Here is a 17,472-nt window from a genome sequence, read left to right on the forward strand (position 1 = left end):
AACAAATAAATATAAGGATATTGCACGTTTATAAGCATAAGTAGGGAACATTTAACTGTTTATGAGGTAGATTGCCTGGGGGAAGAAACTGTTCCTGTGCCTTGCTGTTCTGGTATTTGCGGCTCTGAGGTGCCAGCCAGATGGCAAAAGTTCAAAGTAAGGGTGACTTGGATGTGAGGGATCCAGAGTGATTTTCTGAGCCCTTTTCCTTTTTATTTTACTAATCTAAAATCACTCTCACACATTGTACAGGTTATTTTCCATTTTCTATTTGTTGTTTTAAGTTACCTATTCTATTACCTTATCTCATATATTAAATATTATTTTTATTGAACTAAATTTGAATGTCTTTGAGTAATTCATCTCATGCTTCTTAGCACATTACTAAACTGCAATAAAAAAAATAAAATAAAAAAAATTGAGCCAAAGCAAGCAGAAATTTGACACATTGGTCTGAAAGACCAAATGTTTAGTTTGTTAAGTTGATAAAACAATTAATTGGCAAAAAAAAACAAAAAAAACAGACAGATCAAACAAGTTTGGTGCAGTTTATTTTTCTTCACTGATGTTAGTACAAGCATGGAATATTAAAGCTAGGTAAGCAGACTATATCAAAAGATTAAAATAAAACCAGTCTTGTCAATCATCAGTCCAGGGAAATCATTCTAGAACTACATACATCATTAGCATATCATTTAGCACCAAAACACATCAGGGTTTTGAATGACCCATTCAAAAGTAAAAAAGAAAAAGAGGTATTAAGGGCAATTTCAAGAGTACAAATATATTGTATATTCTGTTCACAAAGAATTGAAAAAAAAAATAATCAAGTGTGATGCTAAAGATCACAGTCCTTTGAGGCCTGCTGGTGTTGAAAAGACCTGAGGAAGATATTCTTTATAACCATACCGCACCTCCAAAATTACACATGGACCATCATTTTACAAAAATCACATGTAACACAGCACCAACACAGTTCCTACTGGGAATTTCTAAAGCTTTGCTACAAGACATAGATATCCAGAAGGCATCAAGACATGTAATCCAGTTAAATGATATTTCACCAAAAGCACACATAACCCCTCAGGCTGGCCCATGCCTCACTAAATCTGGTTTAATCAAGCTTAGTTTGAGTTGGCATACATTGTTAAAAAACTACAAAAATTTAAAGATAAGCTTGGATTCGTTTGACCATACGTCTTCTTTTCTCCCCAGACATGACCTAGATGGCATTTCTGGAGTGACCTAAAATGGATTTGCTTCCCTATTGTTTTTATATTTTAAGGTAATGATTGAAAATAAAGCTGACCGATAGCATGCAGGTATAGTATATAATCAATTCATAGAAATCCATGCCAGAAAATGTCAGGGAAACAGATGATGTATGGTCACACGCTTTGACCTGTGACAGTCCAAACCACAAATCCCCATGATCCACATAATGCTAAAAAAATACACATGCTAAACAACTACAAATAAAACAATGTATTTATACACACATTCTGAAGCACCTAATTTCACACTGACAGTGGACCACAATTAATAACGAAATGTATCAAGACATTTCAAAGGTAAGATATAATTTAGACACTTGCACTAGACAAAGTAGCCAAAATTATGCCATTTAAAGTAGTCTGAAGTCAAGCCAGTTACAATCAGTTCACTTTTTCTTTTTTCCTCATAAAAAAAAAATAGCCTATCAGTTTGTAGGCACTTATTCAGAGTTTAAGCCCTTGATCAAATTGTATCAATTTCGACAAAAAGGCTTCAGTAACTCTCACTTGGATATTGTAGTATTTGAAATGCTCACCAAAAATAACAAACGAATGCTGCAGTGACCACAGTTTCAGCCAACAGTTTTAAAATCGGAAGTGCATACAGGTAACAAATGGGGCAAAATGAAAAACAAAATACTTGAATGTTAAGGGTTGATGATCTGTTTCTTGTAAAATGATGATAGTGTGGACTACGAGGTTTTAAAAATGCTCAAAAATAGTCTTAAAACAGCAGTGTTGCTCTGCAGATTTATTATAAATGATAAAGATAACAATAAAAATAAAAATAAAGTAAAAAAGCTTTGGAAGGCTACTGTCAACTCAAATCTAACAGCCCAAGGTTTGAGTCAAATTGAATGGCACAGACAACATTTGTGCTTCTGAATACATGGAGCACTATAAGATTGCATGTATTCCTATAAATTAAGCGCAGTTTAATTGAAACCCAAGTCATCTACGCTGTATATTAACATTCATTTCATTTAAATAGATGCTCCTTAATAGGAAAACATTTAAATGTTGATTTAGTACGGTTGTCATGATGGCCAAACATCCTGTATTATAAAACTGCACAAATGGAATGATAACATTACTATAATTGTAAAAATTCTAAAATGCAATATTTAACAACAGGATGTTTATTAAAAACACGGAAACGATTTAATGTAAAAATGTGCTCTAAAAAGATGACATAAGTTTAAAACTGCTAAACCAAACCAAATTAATATTAACTTATTATAAATTAGGCATAAAGCGGCATTCCTCCAGACAATGAACAAATCACAGAACGGCACTGAGGTAGTGGGTGGAGTATCGTGTGGCTCTCTCCAGCATAAAAATCACTTTAAAATGTACAAGTTAAAAATGACAGTACTTAAGAGAATCCAATCCAAAAGTGGCTGTGCGTTCCAAGAATAAATCATCAGGATAACATGCTTTCTGAACTTGAGAACAAATGCAACATTAAAATTTGGCAATATTCTGAGGTCAGAATCTGCAGGGAGAAAAACTAAAATAAAAAGAAAATCGAATTCATTTATCTGAGAAACTTAATTTGGACCTCCAGTGCCAGTGCTGCCTGGACCAGATGGTGGTTTACTCGCAAGCAAAGTAATCCTTCAAAGGGGCAAAGAGGTGTCGGATCACGGGAACGCTCCAGGACCGCCCAAGCAGCTTCTGCCTATGTCCTCGCCCCATATTATTCACATCGGTGTAATGCTTTGGAAACCCAAATATTCTGAAAAAAAAAAAAAAAAATACAACTGTTTAGAGCCACATGAATGCCTTTTTAACCAAACCCATTGAATTACTATATGCAAATTGCAAACCTGATATTGCTAAACTCGGAGTAAAATTTAGTTCATATAAATATATCTGACCTCTCCATTTCAGTGCACCAAAGATAGTCTTCTTTTCCATTCATGGTGACCGGCAGAGGCCCCATCTTCCCTTGTTTGATGGAGTTGGACTTGGTGGTGATAGTGCGAACTTTGCTGAACTGATGAAATCGAAATAAGATGTAATTGTTTTTGACATTATACCATATAACCTAGTTAAACCTAGAGTCCTGACAGTCATGTATATTTTCTAGGACTGCTGTAAACTAAAACTACAAATGAAAATGTGTATTTGTGCAATTCTTTTATTTCATTCACAAAATATCAACTTTTCTGTCAGAAGGTACAATAAATTTACCATTGCGGTTCGTCCGACCTCCAGGCAGTCCTGCAGTTCTACTTTATCAGTGAGTGAAGTCGCAAGTGGTCTAAAAACAAAAATTCACATTAATCTGTGCAAACATCTATTACTGAACATGCATACATGTCCATGAAGTTACACTTCATGTTTACAGATATTGTGATTGTTTGTGTGCTGCTGCATTTATACCGGTTCATTCCAGGTAAATTTCCCCAGAAGTAGCGAGCCCTGTGGGCTGGGCTTACTTTCACAGCATCAATCATCACAGGATTACACTGGAAACAGATAAATGCATGATATTTCATAACAATCTACAACCACAACAACAATGATGGGATGGGAAGGGATGGGAACACCATTGGTAAATAGCACGTATAAAGGTGTTTTGTCCACTTTTGGCAAAAGATTTTCCTATACAAAGTTGGCATCAGGTTCAACATAATGTGTAATAATAATCGACTTCTGTTCTGTGTAAGATGTGTTTCTAATGTGACCACACCTCTAACCTGATGGGAAAAATAAAGAAAAAAAGTATTTTTACCTCCAGGAAACGACAGATATCAGCCTTGTCATGGGCACTCATGGCTACTACGTTCTCAAAGAGCCAGAAAAAGGGGCGATCATCATCCTCTCTCGGCCTCATCATAGTTAACATGCGGTAATATTCAAAGAAGAGCCGACCTGTGCCTTCTGAAAGAACATGAGAACTCACAAATATCCCTTTTTGAAACAGAGTTACACAAATCCATGCTCCTATTCAACTCAATTGAAAAGGTAACAAAGTACAAGAAAATGATAAACATCTTACCAAAAAGACCTTTTCTGGCTGGATTCACCATGGCCAGGTCATTACATGGACTTCCACCAATCAGGAGGTCAAATGGACCCCACTCGGCCAGCTACAAAATGGTATGACAAAAAGGAAGCTTAAAAATGTTCTTTACACATTGACTTGCCTTGGTTCCCCGTTGAAAAAAAACAGCATTTGCTGGTTAGGTATGTTTTGAAGCATAACCGCTCCTGCTCAGGACCATCTTAGACCAGCAGTCATGCTTCAAACCATACCCAACCAAGGATATTAGTTTTTTTTTTTTAACATGGTTCTTACAGATATGAGAAAGACTGTATATAAAATAGCCATGTTTAGCCATTAAATCTAGTTAACTGTTAAAACCTTTAACTACTTGAAGAATGTCTGTGAAATAATTTACTATATCTTGTGAAAAAGCTCAATACGTACATGTTTCCTTGTGATGGTGCGCACATCTTTCACATATTCAATCTGGCCCTCATGTTTGATCATCCCAACAGCAATGGAGTCTTCACAGATCTCAGAGGCAATGTAGCGCTCCACCTTAAAGCCCAAGTCTTTTAAGACCAGATAGCCTACAAAAAAAGAAGCGTGTATGAAGGTACGAAAAAAAAAAAAAAAAAAAAAATCACTGTGGTATAATTCACTGCTATTGCACAAATTTCAAGGTACATGAACACAAAAACATACCTGTTGCAATCCCATCAAACAGAGAGAGGACTCTGATTGGACGACGCTTATGAGCTGGAATAGAAGGATACACTCGGTGTGGCTCCTAAAATAAGGACAAAAACAGTGTTCTTCATATTAAAACATCATTCTGGTTTTCCATACTTGTGTAATAAGCATCTTATAATAATTTTTGAAGCATTATGTGACACAGATAACTGGAGTAATGGCTGATGAAAATACAGCTTTGACAAAGGAATTCAAACCGAATACATTCAATATTAAAACTGAAATATATTCAAACATAAAATGGTTATTTAAAAAATGCAACAGCATTATTAATCAAAATAATATAAGTAAATAAATGCAGACTTAATAATAAAAAATCCTACTAAACCTAAACTTTTAAATGGTAGTGTATAACAAAATAAATCTCATTATGACCAGGTAGATATCTAACAAGGAGTATAAGAATGATACTCACAAATTCGAAGGCACTGTTATTGGCGAAATACTCCTGGACACGAACACTCCAGTCAGGCCTGAGCTTGAGCACGCCGTAGCACTTAGAGGGCAGGCAAATGTAACAGCTCCATGGGTCAACCTCCTTCAGCTTATCAAACGTCCCAGCTCCCACCAGCATATTCAAACAGTCTTTACAGAAACATCTAAACGGGGAGAAAGAAAGTCTGTAAAACTACCTGTTATGATGATTAACATCACATTAAGGTTTACGTTTGCATAAGTTTGAGTTCAAACCTGCAGCAGCTGGCATTTCCACAGAGAATGACCTCTTGTCCGGCGCAGCACACGGTGCAGTATGACTGATAGCCATCATCATCATACCTGTATAGTGTTTCTGTAAAGTTCTCCTACACAAATACAAAACAAGCAAATTAAAAAAAAAAAATGACACTCTGGGCACCAAATATTAAGTAGCATATTAATTTTATGATTTTGCTCTAAACAGATTAAGACAAGAATCGATTCACACCTTGCACTTAAAACAAAGGCTTCCCTCAAAAAGTGGATGGAAAATTTCAGTGTTGGCAGTTCCACAGGACAGGCAGAAATCTGAGGAAAGAGAATAATTACCTTGTAATGAATTAAAATACACGATTGAGCAATGAGAATGCCCTTAAGGCAAAAATAAATAGCTAAAAATAATCAAATAAAAGGTGTGATTTCATGTGGTGACAACTGTGAAAATATTTAATATTTAATTTTAATATTTAATAATTTAATCTGAAGTGTGACCAATGAATCGACATGCCCTTTCCTATTTTTCTTTTCTACAATATCATTTTATTTTTTAATTATTTAAATATTTCAGAGCCAAGCATAACCATATTGCCACAATTCTACCATGACCTTTTAAAAATGTCCTTAATTTTTCCAGGCTGGGATATTCAGGGAACAATTTTAACAATTCCTAATATCTTCAGGTTTTCTGATTGGCCAAGCAGAAAAAACAACCAGGAATTTCAATTGTTGATAAACCCTAGAATAATTTCATTATTAAACTCAAATTATGAATCTTGAGTGACTTACCTTCAATGTTTCTGCCTTTAACGGTGACCTCATGGACCATTTGATCTGAAAAGAGGAACACAAAACATAGGGGTTTGTTTTCTTACAAAAAAAAATAAATTAATAAATTAAAAACCTAAAACATCAATAATCAGTGTTTTATGATCTTTACGGCAAAGCTCGGGCCTTTACACAGATTAATGTATCTCACCTCTGGTGTAATCTTGAGCTGACTGCCTGTTCTTGAAGACATACTTCCTCTTGGCTGGAGGCTGATAATCAGACACTGAAGAATCAGACTCTGTTTTACTGGCAGAGCTGTCTGTGAAATAGAACAGCAGAAGGCACTATGGTGAAGAGCTTTTGCTATTTTTGACATGTCTGTGTATAGACCTAATTTTAAGATCAATGTGGAGTCCCTCTGGTACTCTCTGTTCTTATGAACTTCAAAATTGTTGTCAATATCCAACTGTTTTTTAAAATTACAGATATTTTTCAGTTTTTTTTTTTTACATACCCACAGGAGGCAAAAATCCATCAGGACCCATGGGCTGGAAGCCTCCAAATGCCCAATCCAGCATGGCCTTCACCTCTTCCCCTTTCTTCTCAGAGGGGGGGAAATTCTTCCCACAGCGCTCTGCTGCCAACTACACAAAAAAATAATGCAATATTTAAATATGAATAGAATAAGAACTGGTCATTCATTCTCAACCCTAGTTTCCAAGTATCTTTCACTGTACCTCTAGGATTTGATAGATGGCATTTTTGTAGGTAGGCAGACCTTCATAGGACTTACTACAAAAGCACTTTGCAAACGCAGCGAAGGGCTGCAGTCCCTCTGTATGAATCTAAGATCAACAAGAGAAACATGCTGCAACATGAAACAGATCCTTTGAAGAATAAGGGGGAAAGTATCTCTCAGATGAGAATCAGGGAACAGAAAGCAAGTAAAAACTCCTAACCTCTGAAAACATGCCATCTCCAAACCACTCCACGCGCCTCATAGACACAGGAAGCACCCGGCCCTTCCACACCACCACCAGTCCAGGCCACCAAGAGAAGCCTTTTACTTTTCCCCACACAAGCTCTCCAATGGCATAACCTTTTCCGTCCTGCAGAGAGACATGCAGTCAATAATAAATGCTACATTCATAGCATGGATGTCTTGGATGTCTTAGATCAGTGAGAAACAGACAAACATACACAAGTGGTCAGGTTTGAAATGAGGAAAGAGAGGTTTAGAAACTTACGTGGTATGCTTGTTCTCTCTTTCCAGATCTGGGGCTTGGTGTCGAATTTGATGCAGATGAACGAGCATTGTTCTTAACCTACATTAGTGAGAAACAAACAGTCTAAAGTGAATGCTTTGGAACCCAATTTAAATGAAGTCTCCTGCTGAATTGTTTTTGCTAGCTTTCACAGTGCGAACTACTGAGAAAGTCTTGTTGAAGCTGAAAGTGATTCACTTTAAGCTTGTGTAAATATTACCACAAAAAGATGGGGTTTTTTTTTTTTGGTCACACAAACATTTTTATCATGTATGTTAGTGTATCAGTACAGCATGCACGACAACAAACTAAATCTTTATTTATTTGTAAAGCACTTTTTACAATACATATTCCTCTAAAGCAGCATAATAAAAAAAATAAAAACACCATGGACAAGCAGATATAGAACGTTAGCAATGCAATTACAGAGGAAAAACAGACATGGACACATAGCTACAGGTGGAACATCAGACGAGAATGAAGACTCTAAAGAGCAATCTACCATCTGGAAAGGAAACCACAGGACTCATGCACACATTCATAAAGTGGCATCCATGGCTTATGAAAACTGCTCAATGTAATACAGAGAGCGTGAAAGGGACAATACTGAGGTAGACCCTCAACACCTGCGATAAGCCAGACAGACCACTGAATCTTGACCTGGGCAGGTACATACCACCTCGGGTTTGCTGTCCTTGTCTGGGTTCACCGGTTTGCTCCAGGTGCCTGTACCAGCCTGAAAGACGGTACGTTCTTGCGGTTTCTGCCGTAAGCTGCTCTCCCAACCATAAATCCCCCTAACGGAGCCCTACAGACCCATACATATGCACACAAATTACACACATACGCAGTCACTCGGGTCACATGACTCCTACACTGAAGTAATCAGTATCTGGATGCCAAATCGCAGATATGTAGAAAAGGAAAGAAAGATGTTAAATCAGGAGAGGTTAGTGTGATGATATGGTTGGTTTGTCTCTGTGTGTGCGCGCGTGTGTGCCAGTGATTTTTTCCCCCTGTGATAACTAGTTGATCTAATCAGTCATAGTTTGCATTATCATCTCAGTACAATGCCACAGTTGTTTTCCAGCTTTTATTACCTCATGCATCGTGCCACTAGTCCAGATATCATCATCGGCTCCATTTTTCCTTAAATCCATTTCTGTCGAAAAATAACATGTTTTAAAATAGTTCAATGTAATAATCAAATATGAGTGTATCGATTTTGAGGTGTATAAAAGGAAAGCACAGATAGCGAACAATTAACATTACTCTGAGCCCAGACAAACAGTGCATATACATTTGCATTGTCAATCCAATTGATCAACTTTCTTTAGCATAGGGTGGAAGCAAAGGAAGAAAGTTCAGACCAACAGACATTTGCCACCAGAAGTGATTGAGATCATGAAGCATTACTCTGCAGCTGCTCTAGAACCTCTTAAACTCTTCTTAAGCATTTCATTCACACCTCTCTGACTGGTGATCTTCTCCAGTCGCACCACACACGGCTTCACTGTGACTGAGTGTTGAACCATCTCTGGAAAACAGCACATTGTTTACATCAATCTAACCAGCCTCTGCTGGATCTGACTGGTTAGAACTTGATCTGCACTATACAGCCATGCAAAAAATGTATATAAATTACAACTTACTATGTAATGTATATGACAGCACTAAATTAATCCGTGACAATTAATTAGGAGAGTAATAAAGTATTATGAGGGGAACCCTTTAGCACCCATGTTAATAACATGCAAGCTAGAAGACGTTTCTACATCTTCATGCGCTTTATTCCAGATATTAGTCTTGCAGAGCTAGACATCTGGCAGTCGGCATCACTTTACAGCTTTTCCCTCAAAGAACCGCCCACATAGGCATTTTACATAAGCAATATATCAAATCATCAATACACCCAGAAATTATGAAAAATATTGAAGCCTCTTATGGTCTCGGCAGTGACCAATGAGCTGCTTCTCACAATGAAAAAGGGAAAGCCATCGTCAGCCTGCTCTGACATGATCTGATCCAAACATTTTCCTCAGCAATGGAACTTGAAACTGAACGTAGTTAACCTTGCAAAGCCCAATAATTAGTCAAAGTTTTTAGTTCTTCCTCACAAGTGCTCATTGTAGAAGCCCTTTCCTTGAAAGCACAATTTGGTGTTCAGATAGACTAATCTATCTAAAAAAAAACCCTGTACATCCTAAATTCCCAAATAAAAAAAATAAAAAAAAAGAATAAATAAATAAATGATTTTGAGATCTGCGAGCCTTTTTCTGATGTGTAGGTTCATTTTTTTTTCAAGGTTGACATTTTTGGAGGCTGAGGATATTTGTCATTGTCAATGCGAATCGTTTTGGTGAAAATATTTTACCAGTGATTGCTGCTGCCATTTTTAATGTAAAAAAATAATTAAAATAAAATAAAAGCAAGCAGGCCTTTAGGATAACTTACCTGCTGTGCTACCTCTGTTTTTTTTCATTTGCCCATTTCTGATAGGTGATGTCTTGACTTCAGTGTGGTCTAGAGAAGAGTCATCATTGGAATCCAGCTCTTTTGTAAAGTCTGTGTCACTATCCTCTGAACTATCATCCCAATAAGCAACATCTCCATTTTCAACAGCCTGCGAGCAAGTAAACTCATTAAATCACATGAAAATATTAAATACGATAGACAGATAGATAGAACGCACTATATACCTGTGCAAAGATCTTTTCTGCTTCAAGAGATGGACAGGGCAAAATCAAAAAACAGAGGACAAGTCTCTTGAAGATGGATTCTGGTGGAAAAGTCTTGAGCACATTACACCAGTATTGCTCCAGAGGAAGGGTTGTGTCTTCTTCATCTTCTACAAGCTGGTACTCCAAGAACTCATCTGTGAGTTTAGCAGAATCCTCAGGTTTGGAGCAGATGCCAAATTGTACAGCAAGGTCAACTATACTCTTTCCTGTGACCTTCAATCTTCCAGCTGGGCTGAGGAGCTGTGAAATGCCCCTCAGGACACTATCGCTCAGAGGTATGCTGTCAGCGATGGAGGTTGTAAGAGTTTTGTAGAAAGCTAAACACTCATCATGAAACACATTAACGGAATCTGCTAGCTCTTCTTCTCTGGCAGAGATGAAGTCTTCTACCACACCTCCCAGACTAAGCTCAGTAGCAGGAAGGCAGAATGTGGAGTTCTCCAGGATGGCTGGGTCTCGTTCCTTCAGGTAGCGTATGACCGCTTGGGGGCGCAGAAAGCTGGAGGCATACGAACGCAGGAGTCCACTTGCTTCTCGAAGGATCTGGACAAGATCGGCACGAACAGAGCCTTTGCTTTGTTGCAGGTGCTGCTCGAAGGTACGGAGTGGTCCAAGAGCATGATCCAGAAACATCAAAGTGATCCTGATTTTAGGATCCTCCAACTGCGAACAAATTTGCTTAGCTTTATCATTATTTTCATCGCAGGAAGTGAAGTATGATACCAAATCACTCCACATTTCGAGCATTCTTTGAACGAGCACACAAAACTCCTCACAACTGTGTGAGAGGGGAGCGCTGGTGTCCCTTAGTCCTTCAATGCCCGCAAACAGCACCTTGATGTTGTCGTTGCTGGTGGAACAAGTTGAGAAGTGTTCATAGATGTTGGCAATAAGTTCCTGAACCTGACTGGAGTGAGCTCGTAGGCCAGCACTGCAGGCAGAGTCAGGTATGCTGTAAAGTCCTCCGAGATCAATTACCCGTGGGCTGAGCTCCTGGATGTGTGTCACAACACTTCCTGAGGTCTGTTCTTGGTCATTAACGTAGAAAGCAACCATGTTGCCAGAAGGAAGCTCAAATTTTTGAAGGACATTGTGTAAGCATCCAGATACAGAGCTACCATCTTCCGCCTGAAAGACATCAAGGAGTCGGATACAATACCTTGCTCGCTTTTCCTCAAAAAAGCCTACTAGCACCACATGGCAGGAGGTTCTTTCTCTGCTTTCTGCATCAAGCGGCACCTGACCATATATATAGATACAGTAGGGATTCATCTTACAAGCAGAAACAATATCATTTGGATAATTTAGGCCGAGGACGTAGCTTGCAGTACGCTGGGAGACCTTGTTGATCCTTGAGGGTAAACTGGAGAGGCAATGGTTTTGAATGAAAAGAAGCATGGTTTCACTAAAGGGAATAGAGTTTTCTATCTTTTTTCTGCCAGATGAATTTAATCCTCCCATCTCACGCTTCATATGCTTCTGAGTCTGCTGGTGACGCTTCAGATCAAAAAAACCTGCATGTAGAATGATATTGGAGTCACACAAAGAGCAATAAGCACAGTTGTCTCCCATGTGACTGGCTCTGATCCACTTGAAGGTTCTTTCCCATTTAGAATCGTAAGTCAAAGGTTCTCTCCTTCCATTCAGTTCCATGTCTTTGTCAGACTCGTCTCTTACTCTGCCTGTGTAAAATGGAAAACAAGTTACATTGGTGATGTGATGGAATATTAAATTTATTTCAATGATAAATGGATTTCCCAGTACTATTGGGGCGTATTTTAACATTTTCCCTGATTGTGGGGAAAATTAATCAAATAAAACAGTAAAAATCACCATTAAAAAAAAAAAAAAAAAAAAACTGAATAAACAACAATGTCTCACCAGATTCACATGGATTTTTCCAGGATCTTGGAGATTTAACAGGTTCATCTACCTGTACAATATCCTGACCGTTACGAGCTTCAACTGGGTTGTACTCTCTCCCTTGTCTCTCATTGGCAAAGAAAAATTTCCTGAACCATTTCAGAAAGGTGAAATTGGGTCTAAACTTTCCTGTGAGAAGCTGCTTCACAGGGACTTGCTGAAAGAGGCATCAAAAATTGAGAAAAAAATTGAGTGTGAGGAGTTGACAACCTTCTCAAATTATACAAGATTCACATTTAAATATCTAGAGTGTAGTACTACAAGTCTGTAGAATAACAGAACAACAACATCCTAAGAAATATAACCAAACTTACAAATATCAACTTAAACGTTTATATTTTTATACACAAGAGGATTCATGAGGTTAAAAGAATAGATTCAGGTTAACCTCACCTGTTTTATTCCATTTTTTTGGAAAGCCGCCTGCAGAAGACTGTAGTTCTGTTTAAAATCAGTCCTCTTTTGGGACTCAAACTTTACTTTGCTCATGTCTATGGACCCTGGGAAGAGCAAGTCCATAAGCTGGCAAAAACATGCACCTTTATAAAAACAGAAAAAAAGATTGTGTAAATTCAGTTTCAAGCTGTTGGCAATGTGTAGATAGTAACAAAATATAATTTAAGCAGTACCTGAACGACATTGCTCCACTTGAGTAAAATGAGTCTGTAATGTTTCATTGATCCAGGACAAAACCTCATAGCGACTGCACTTGTCATCAGGGTTATTGGGGTCCAGACTAACATTCATAGCCATCTTATGCTTTCATAAGCAAAATAACAATGTGAAACTGCAGTTAGAAGCAATAAATCATAAACACAGGTAAATAGCAATAGTAAACCAGTTACTAGGGAACTTTGTACACATACATATATTGATGTTACTTAGTTACTCTTTTAAATTCTTAAGTTTAAGTTACTCTTAGATAGGTGTATAATGTGAAGTTAATCTTAATGTAAAAATAATGAATTATATCATGTAAAGTTACATGTGAGATAAGTTTTGAGGTTAATCTAAAAGGCATAATGTTTAATACATATTTTGTAGTCTAATCTGGTTCATTTTGGACTTCCTCAAAACTGAAAAGACTACAGCCTCTCTCTTGCGTCAGTGTGCAGAGTTCAACAACTCCTCCCCAGTTCACGAAAATCTCGCGGGGCAATTTTTGCCGCGAATACTGCACGCTTAAATCTACCTTTCACTTCAACAGGTTTAGCCGGTGACAACAACTAGATACACCCAGAATCTCAAACAACAATGAGCTCAATTAATCTAATGAAAGCAACGAAATAAACACGTATAAGAAACATACCGGTGGATGCATTTAACGTTGGATATTTAGCGGTTGATTTATTGGTGGGGTGACATAGTTGTATTAGCATGCGGTTATTTTTTTTTTTACCTCGGCTGTGACCCTTATTGTCTTTTTTGGACCTTTTCAAAACAACTGGATTCGCGATAACGAAACTGACGTGTGGTTTTAAGTAAGTCCCTAACTCAGATGTAATCAGCTAACATGCAGTACAAATCATGTTTGCTAAAAACGACAATTGAGTAAACCCTTTTCATTTATAAACCTTAAGCGTGTTCTCCTTTTTTAAAGACCGGTTGCCTTTGTTAGTATGTCTTTGTGTAGCTGTAATGGTCGATCACATACAGATAAACTATGGGAACGTGAAACATAAGAATGGTTTCTGTTTCAGTATAATCGTAACTCGTCACAAAACATGACAAATCGAAACTTGCTTTTAAAAACATGAAAAATGTCCTACCTTATTTTGTACCTTGGTCCAGAGACCTCGCTACTCCCCAGTCTACAATGTAATCCCCAATCTAGCCAGTGCCTTCCCCCAACATATGCATTGTCCTACACGGATTGGCCTGTACAATCCAAAGTAGGAGGTCCTATACTGCATTAGCTAGCTAGCTAAGATTTCTCACGTACGAAATAGCGTGTCGTTCCTCGGTGACAACGGTATTTGCACGTCAAGACAGATACAGATGTGAAATATAAGTTTAAACTGACTTACCGTGTGTCAGTTGATTAATTCGTAAACGTTAGCGATGACCCCGATGCCAAGAACGGAAATCCCGGTTTTTTTTTTATCGCACAGTTTACAAATATCCTTATCAATTAAATACATCGTATTCTGTTAAAAACACATAAATCCTATTTTGGACATTACGATTATACTACGATTATACAATTTATATGTGAAATAATTAAAATAAATAAATAAATGCAACGAAGTTTTACAAGTACTTTTCTAACGCAGACATAATGATTCACTTTATACTTAATCTTATTAAATGAACTGTTGATACAATTAACACGGGAAGTGATTTATAGATTGATCACAAACGAAAGCCACGTGACAGTAACAAACGTTGTTGAACGGTATTTAATAATTGAATGTATCATAGCATCAGTGATCCAACATACTACATTAGAATTTTTTTTTTTTTTTTTTTTTTTTTTTTTTTTGTCAAACACACATAAAGCGTACGGTTAAAGTGTTTTCCAATAACGTCACTACTGGCTCCAATATCAAACAACGAGAGGTTAAGCCTCTGAAATGGCGGGCTGTCGTGAGTTGAACCCGTGTTGATATGGCGCCAGAAAAGGCTCGGGAAAGGGGCTTGTTTTTCACCGCCTAAAATGGCGGGGCAATTGGTTCTGCAGTCTACAGTAGCGAATGTGTGATTTCGTATATTTGTATAGCGCGATTTGGTTCCATATTTGCTAAACAAAAGCAACAGGCGACCCTTTACGTTTGTAATTCTCAATTTAGTCCACTGCGACCAAACTGTTCACATTCAGCCACACATAATTAGTGTTTTCCGTTGTTTTCTGAGATACATTTACTGCTTTTTAATAATAAAAATAGATATTGGCGCCTGAAGAGAAACAGCCTAAATGTATCAGAAGTAATAAAAGCAAAACCGCTTTTAACACAAAGTCTTTAGCATGTTAATGTTTACAATATGTCAATGTAAAAAGCAAGAAGTAAGAAAAGTAGTTAAGATTTATCCAGTTTGACAGAGTTTAGTTTGGTTTGGAGAAGATCCCTTTAAAACGCAATAGTATTTTTGTTTCAAGGTTGGTAATTTGTTTAAAGGCAAAGCAGCAGGACAGGTAAGCCTCCACCCATGAAAGACAAAACATTAATTGTTTTTCACTTACTCTCTTTCACTCACTCTTTACCATTTTTTTACTTGCTCTTTCACAAATACATTTTGATGCCGTTTTTTGCAAAGTCTCTTATTCTAACAGATCTAGGAAGACGTGCTGTTGTCCATTTTTCCAACTACGGTTTGTGCCAGTGTCACAACTCTAAGCATTACAACCAATATTAACACAATAAACACAGAGTTTGGGGCGAGGCTATCTGCCTTTTCTAACAAATGGAATTTGGGAAACCTGTTTGAAAACAACTGTTTTGCAGATGGTTTTACTTACCACTTCTATATTCTTTCTAAACAGCTTTAGCGATGAAGAGAAGCTGCAGCTTTAACCTTTGTGGTAAAACAACAGATTGGATATTAGTAAATTGAAAAAGCTTATTACAAGATGAAACAGGATCTATAGGGAACATGTGTTTTAATGTTTATGTTAAATTATTAATGTTGACTGTGGAATACGGAAACATAAACTGAATTGAGTTCCTTATCAGAAGTGAAAGAGGTAGTCAGCGATCCCTATCATGCTCGCTGCTCGACAAAACAACAGTGGTCTTTATCTTCTCGCCTTCCTGTCCCCTCCAGATGTGTGCTGTTTGAAACTGAAAATAACGGTTTCACTACGACATACCTTAAACCCACACATAAATCTCTCTAATGCATATTTCACAATGTCTCTTGGCATGCCTGAGAAAACGATGATTTAACGTATGTTTGAAGCATAATTTTTCTCTTGTAATTATTATTGTAAAATTACAGACTGAGTTGCTTTAAAAATAGCAGCAAAATGAAAAGGGCTATCTACCAGGAATGCTCCAATCTCACCCTCAGCTATAAATGAACCTCAGATCTCAGACATCTCATCACAACACTGACCTCGCTATTGAGATGACAAATCCTATCTTACTCGGTGCTAGTCAAGCCTGATCTAGACCACAGCAGGGTCAGAGGGGTCAAGGTAGGCTTTGTGTTATCAAGAAGCAACACACTGTGAGTGACAGGAAAGAGTGAGTCTGGTTCTAACCTCAGGAAAGAGCAATTTTGCTTGAAAAATAGCTGCTGACTGGCGTTTCTTGATTTCAGTCACATTAGTTAAATTTCACAAGCAAAATACTAAAATAATATTTGGGGATTCCCGTTTATTGTCATTAGTGTAGTGATGAATAAAGCACAGGTACACAGAAGTCACTGTCTAACCGAGCTTTCTATTGGTCAATTCTGCAAATATGCACGACCAACTGCATAAGCATGTTAAACTCTTCACAATGAGTCATGGGAGTTTTGAGCGGTTTTAGGTTTTGAAGCTTTCAAAATATCAGCTGAGAAAAAAAGTATATGTTCTTTAGGTAATTTTGTGTTTTTGAAGGGAGAGGATGGGGTAAAATCACTGCAAGAAAGACCAAGGAATATGAATGAGAGCGGTAAGCAACAGAGAGGGGGAAAAGACAGAAAACAATACTAGAGGTCAGGTCCTGACAGATGCGATCAAACTCATCACAAGCTCCCAGGATAAGGGAACTCACAGCCACAACAGGGGGTCACAGTGCACTTGTCACAGCCAATCAGACACAACCACAGCATGAGCGCTGCCTGGGTTTGTGTCTCCTCGCTGTTAGACTTTTCTAGCCAATCATCTTGATTGATTTTGGGTTTGACTGACAGGGGTGAGGGAAGGAATTGCAAAGCATGTAATTGAGCAAGTGTTGTAAACTGCTCTGGAGAGGTGACAAAATCACTTTGTGTGTATTTTTAATTTATTAATTTAACCATAACTTTTTTTTTATCCCAACATTCATGAATATGAGGGTGATGTGTCAGAAATGATCCAACTATCACCTCAAAAATGTTTCCAGGTAGCATAAATCAAGTTGATTTCTGAC

General features: G+C 37.6%; 1 protein-coding gene across 5 annotated transcripts; it reads right to left on the reverse strand.

Annotated features, from left to right (window-relative positions):
* Positions 1–534: 534 nt before the first annotated feature.
* On the reverse strand, positions 535–14,600 carry LOC113107650 (DNA (cytosine-5)-methyltransferase 3A-like). Of its 5 annotated transcripts, none has more exons than XM_026270300.1 (26): positions 14,443–14,600; positions 13,045–13,174; positions 12,809–12,954; positions 12,374–12,572; positions 10,451–12,174; positions 10,206–10,374; positions 9,220–9,288; positions 8,852–8,913; positions 8,428–8,559; positions 7,734–7,811; positions 7,446–7,595; positions 7,224–7,331; positions 7,001–7,130; positions 6,695–6,805; positions 6,505–6,549; positions 5,948–6,027; positions 5,713–5,825; positions 5,438–5,621; positions 4,975–5,059; positions 4,714–4,859; positions 4,282–4,372; positions 4,015–4,163; positions 3,663–3,748; positions 3,471–3,540; positions 3,155–3,273; positions 535–3,012 (listed from the first exon to the last, which is right to left on the reverse strand). In XM_026270300.1, exons 2-26 carry the CDS (start codon positions 13,166–13,168, stop codon positions 2,871–2,873), a joined length of 4,512 nt encoding a protein of 1,503 aa, XP_026126085.1. In that variant the 5' UTR covers positions 13,169–13,174; positions 14,443–14,600; the 3' UTR covers positions 535–2,870. The 5 variants fall into 5 exon arrangements, with proteins under 5 accessions (XP_026126085.1, XP_026126084.1, XP_026126086.1 ...); XM_026270299.1 differs by lacking the exon at positions 14,443–14,600 and adding an exon at positions 14,185–14,325; XM_026270301.1 differs by lacking the exons at positions 9,220–9,288; positions 14,443–14,600 and adding an exon at positions 14,185–14,325.
* Between the last annotated feature and the right edge of the window lie 2,872 nt (positions 14,601–17,472).

Source organism: Carassius auratus, chromosome 8 (assembly GCF_003368295.1).
Source record: "Carassius auratus strain Wakin chromosome 8, ASM336829v1, whole genome shotgun sequence".
Lineage (NCBI taxonomy): Eukaryota > Metazoa > Chordata > Actinopteri > Cypriniformes > Cyprinidae > Carassius > Carassius auratus.

Coding starts and splice junctions, on each gene's coding strand:
- LOC113107650 (XM_026270300.1), bottom strand. CDS start 13,168: ATGGCTATGAATGTTAGTCTGGACCCCAATAACCCTGATGACAAGTGC. Junction 7,596..7,733: donor AGAGAGAACAAGCATACCAC/GTAAGTTTCTAA, acceptor GTCTCTCTGCAG/GACGGAAAAGGTTATGCCAT. Junction 4,373..4,713: donor GCACCATCACAAGGAAACAT/GTACGTATTGAG, acceptor ACCATTTTGTAG/CTGGCCGAGTGGGGTCCATT.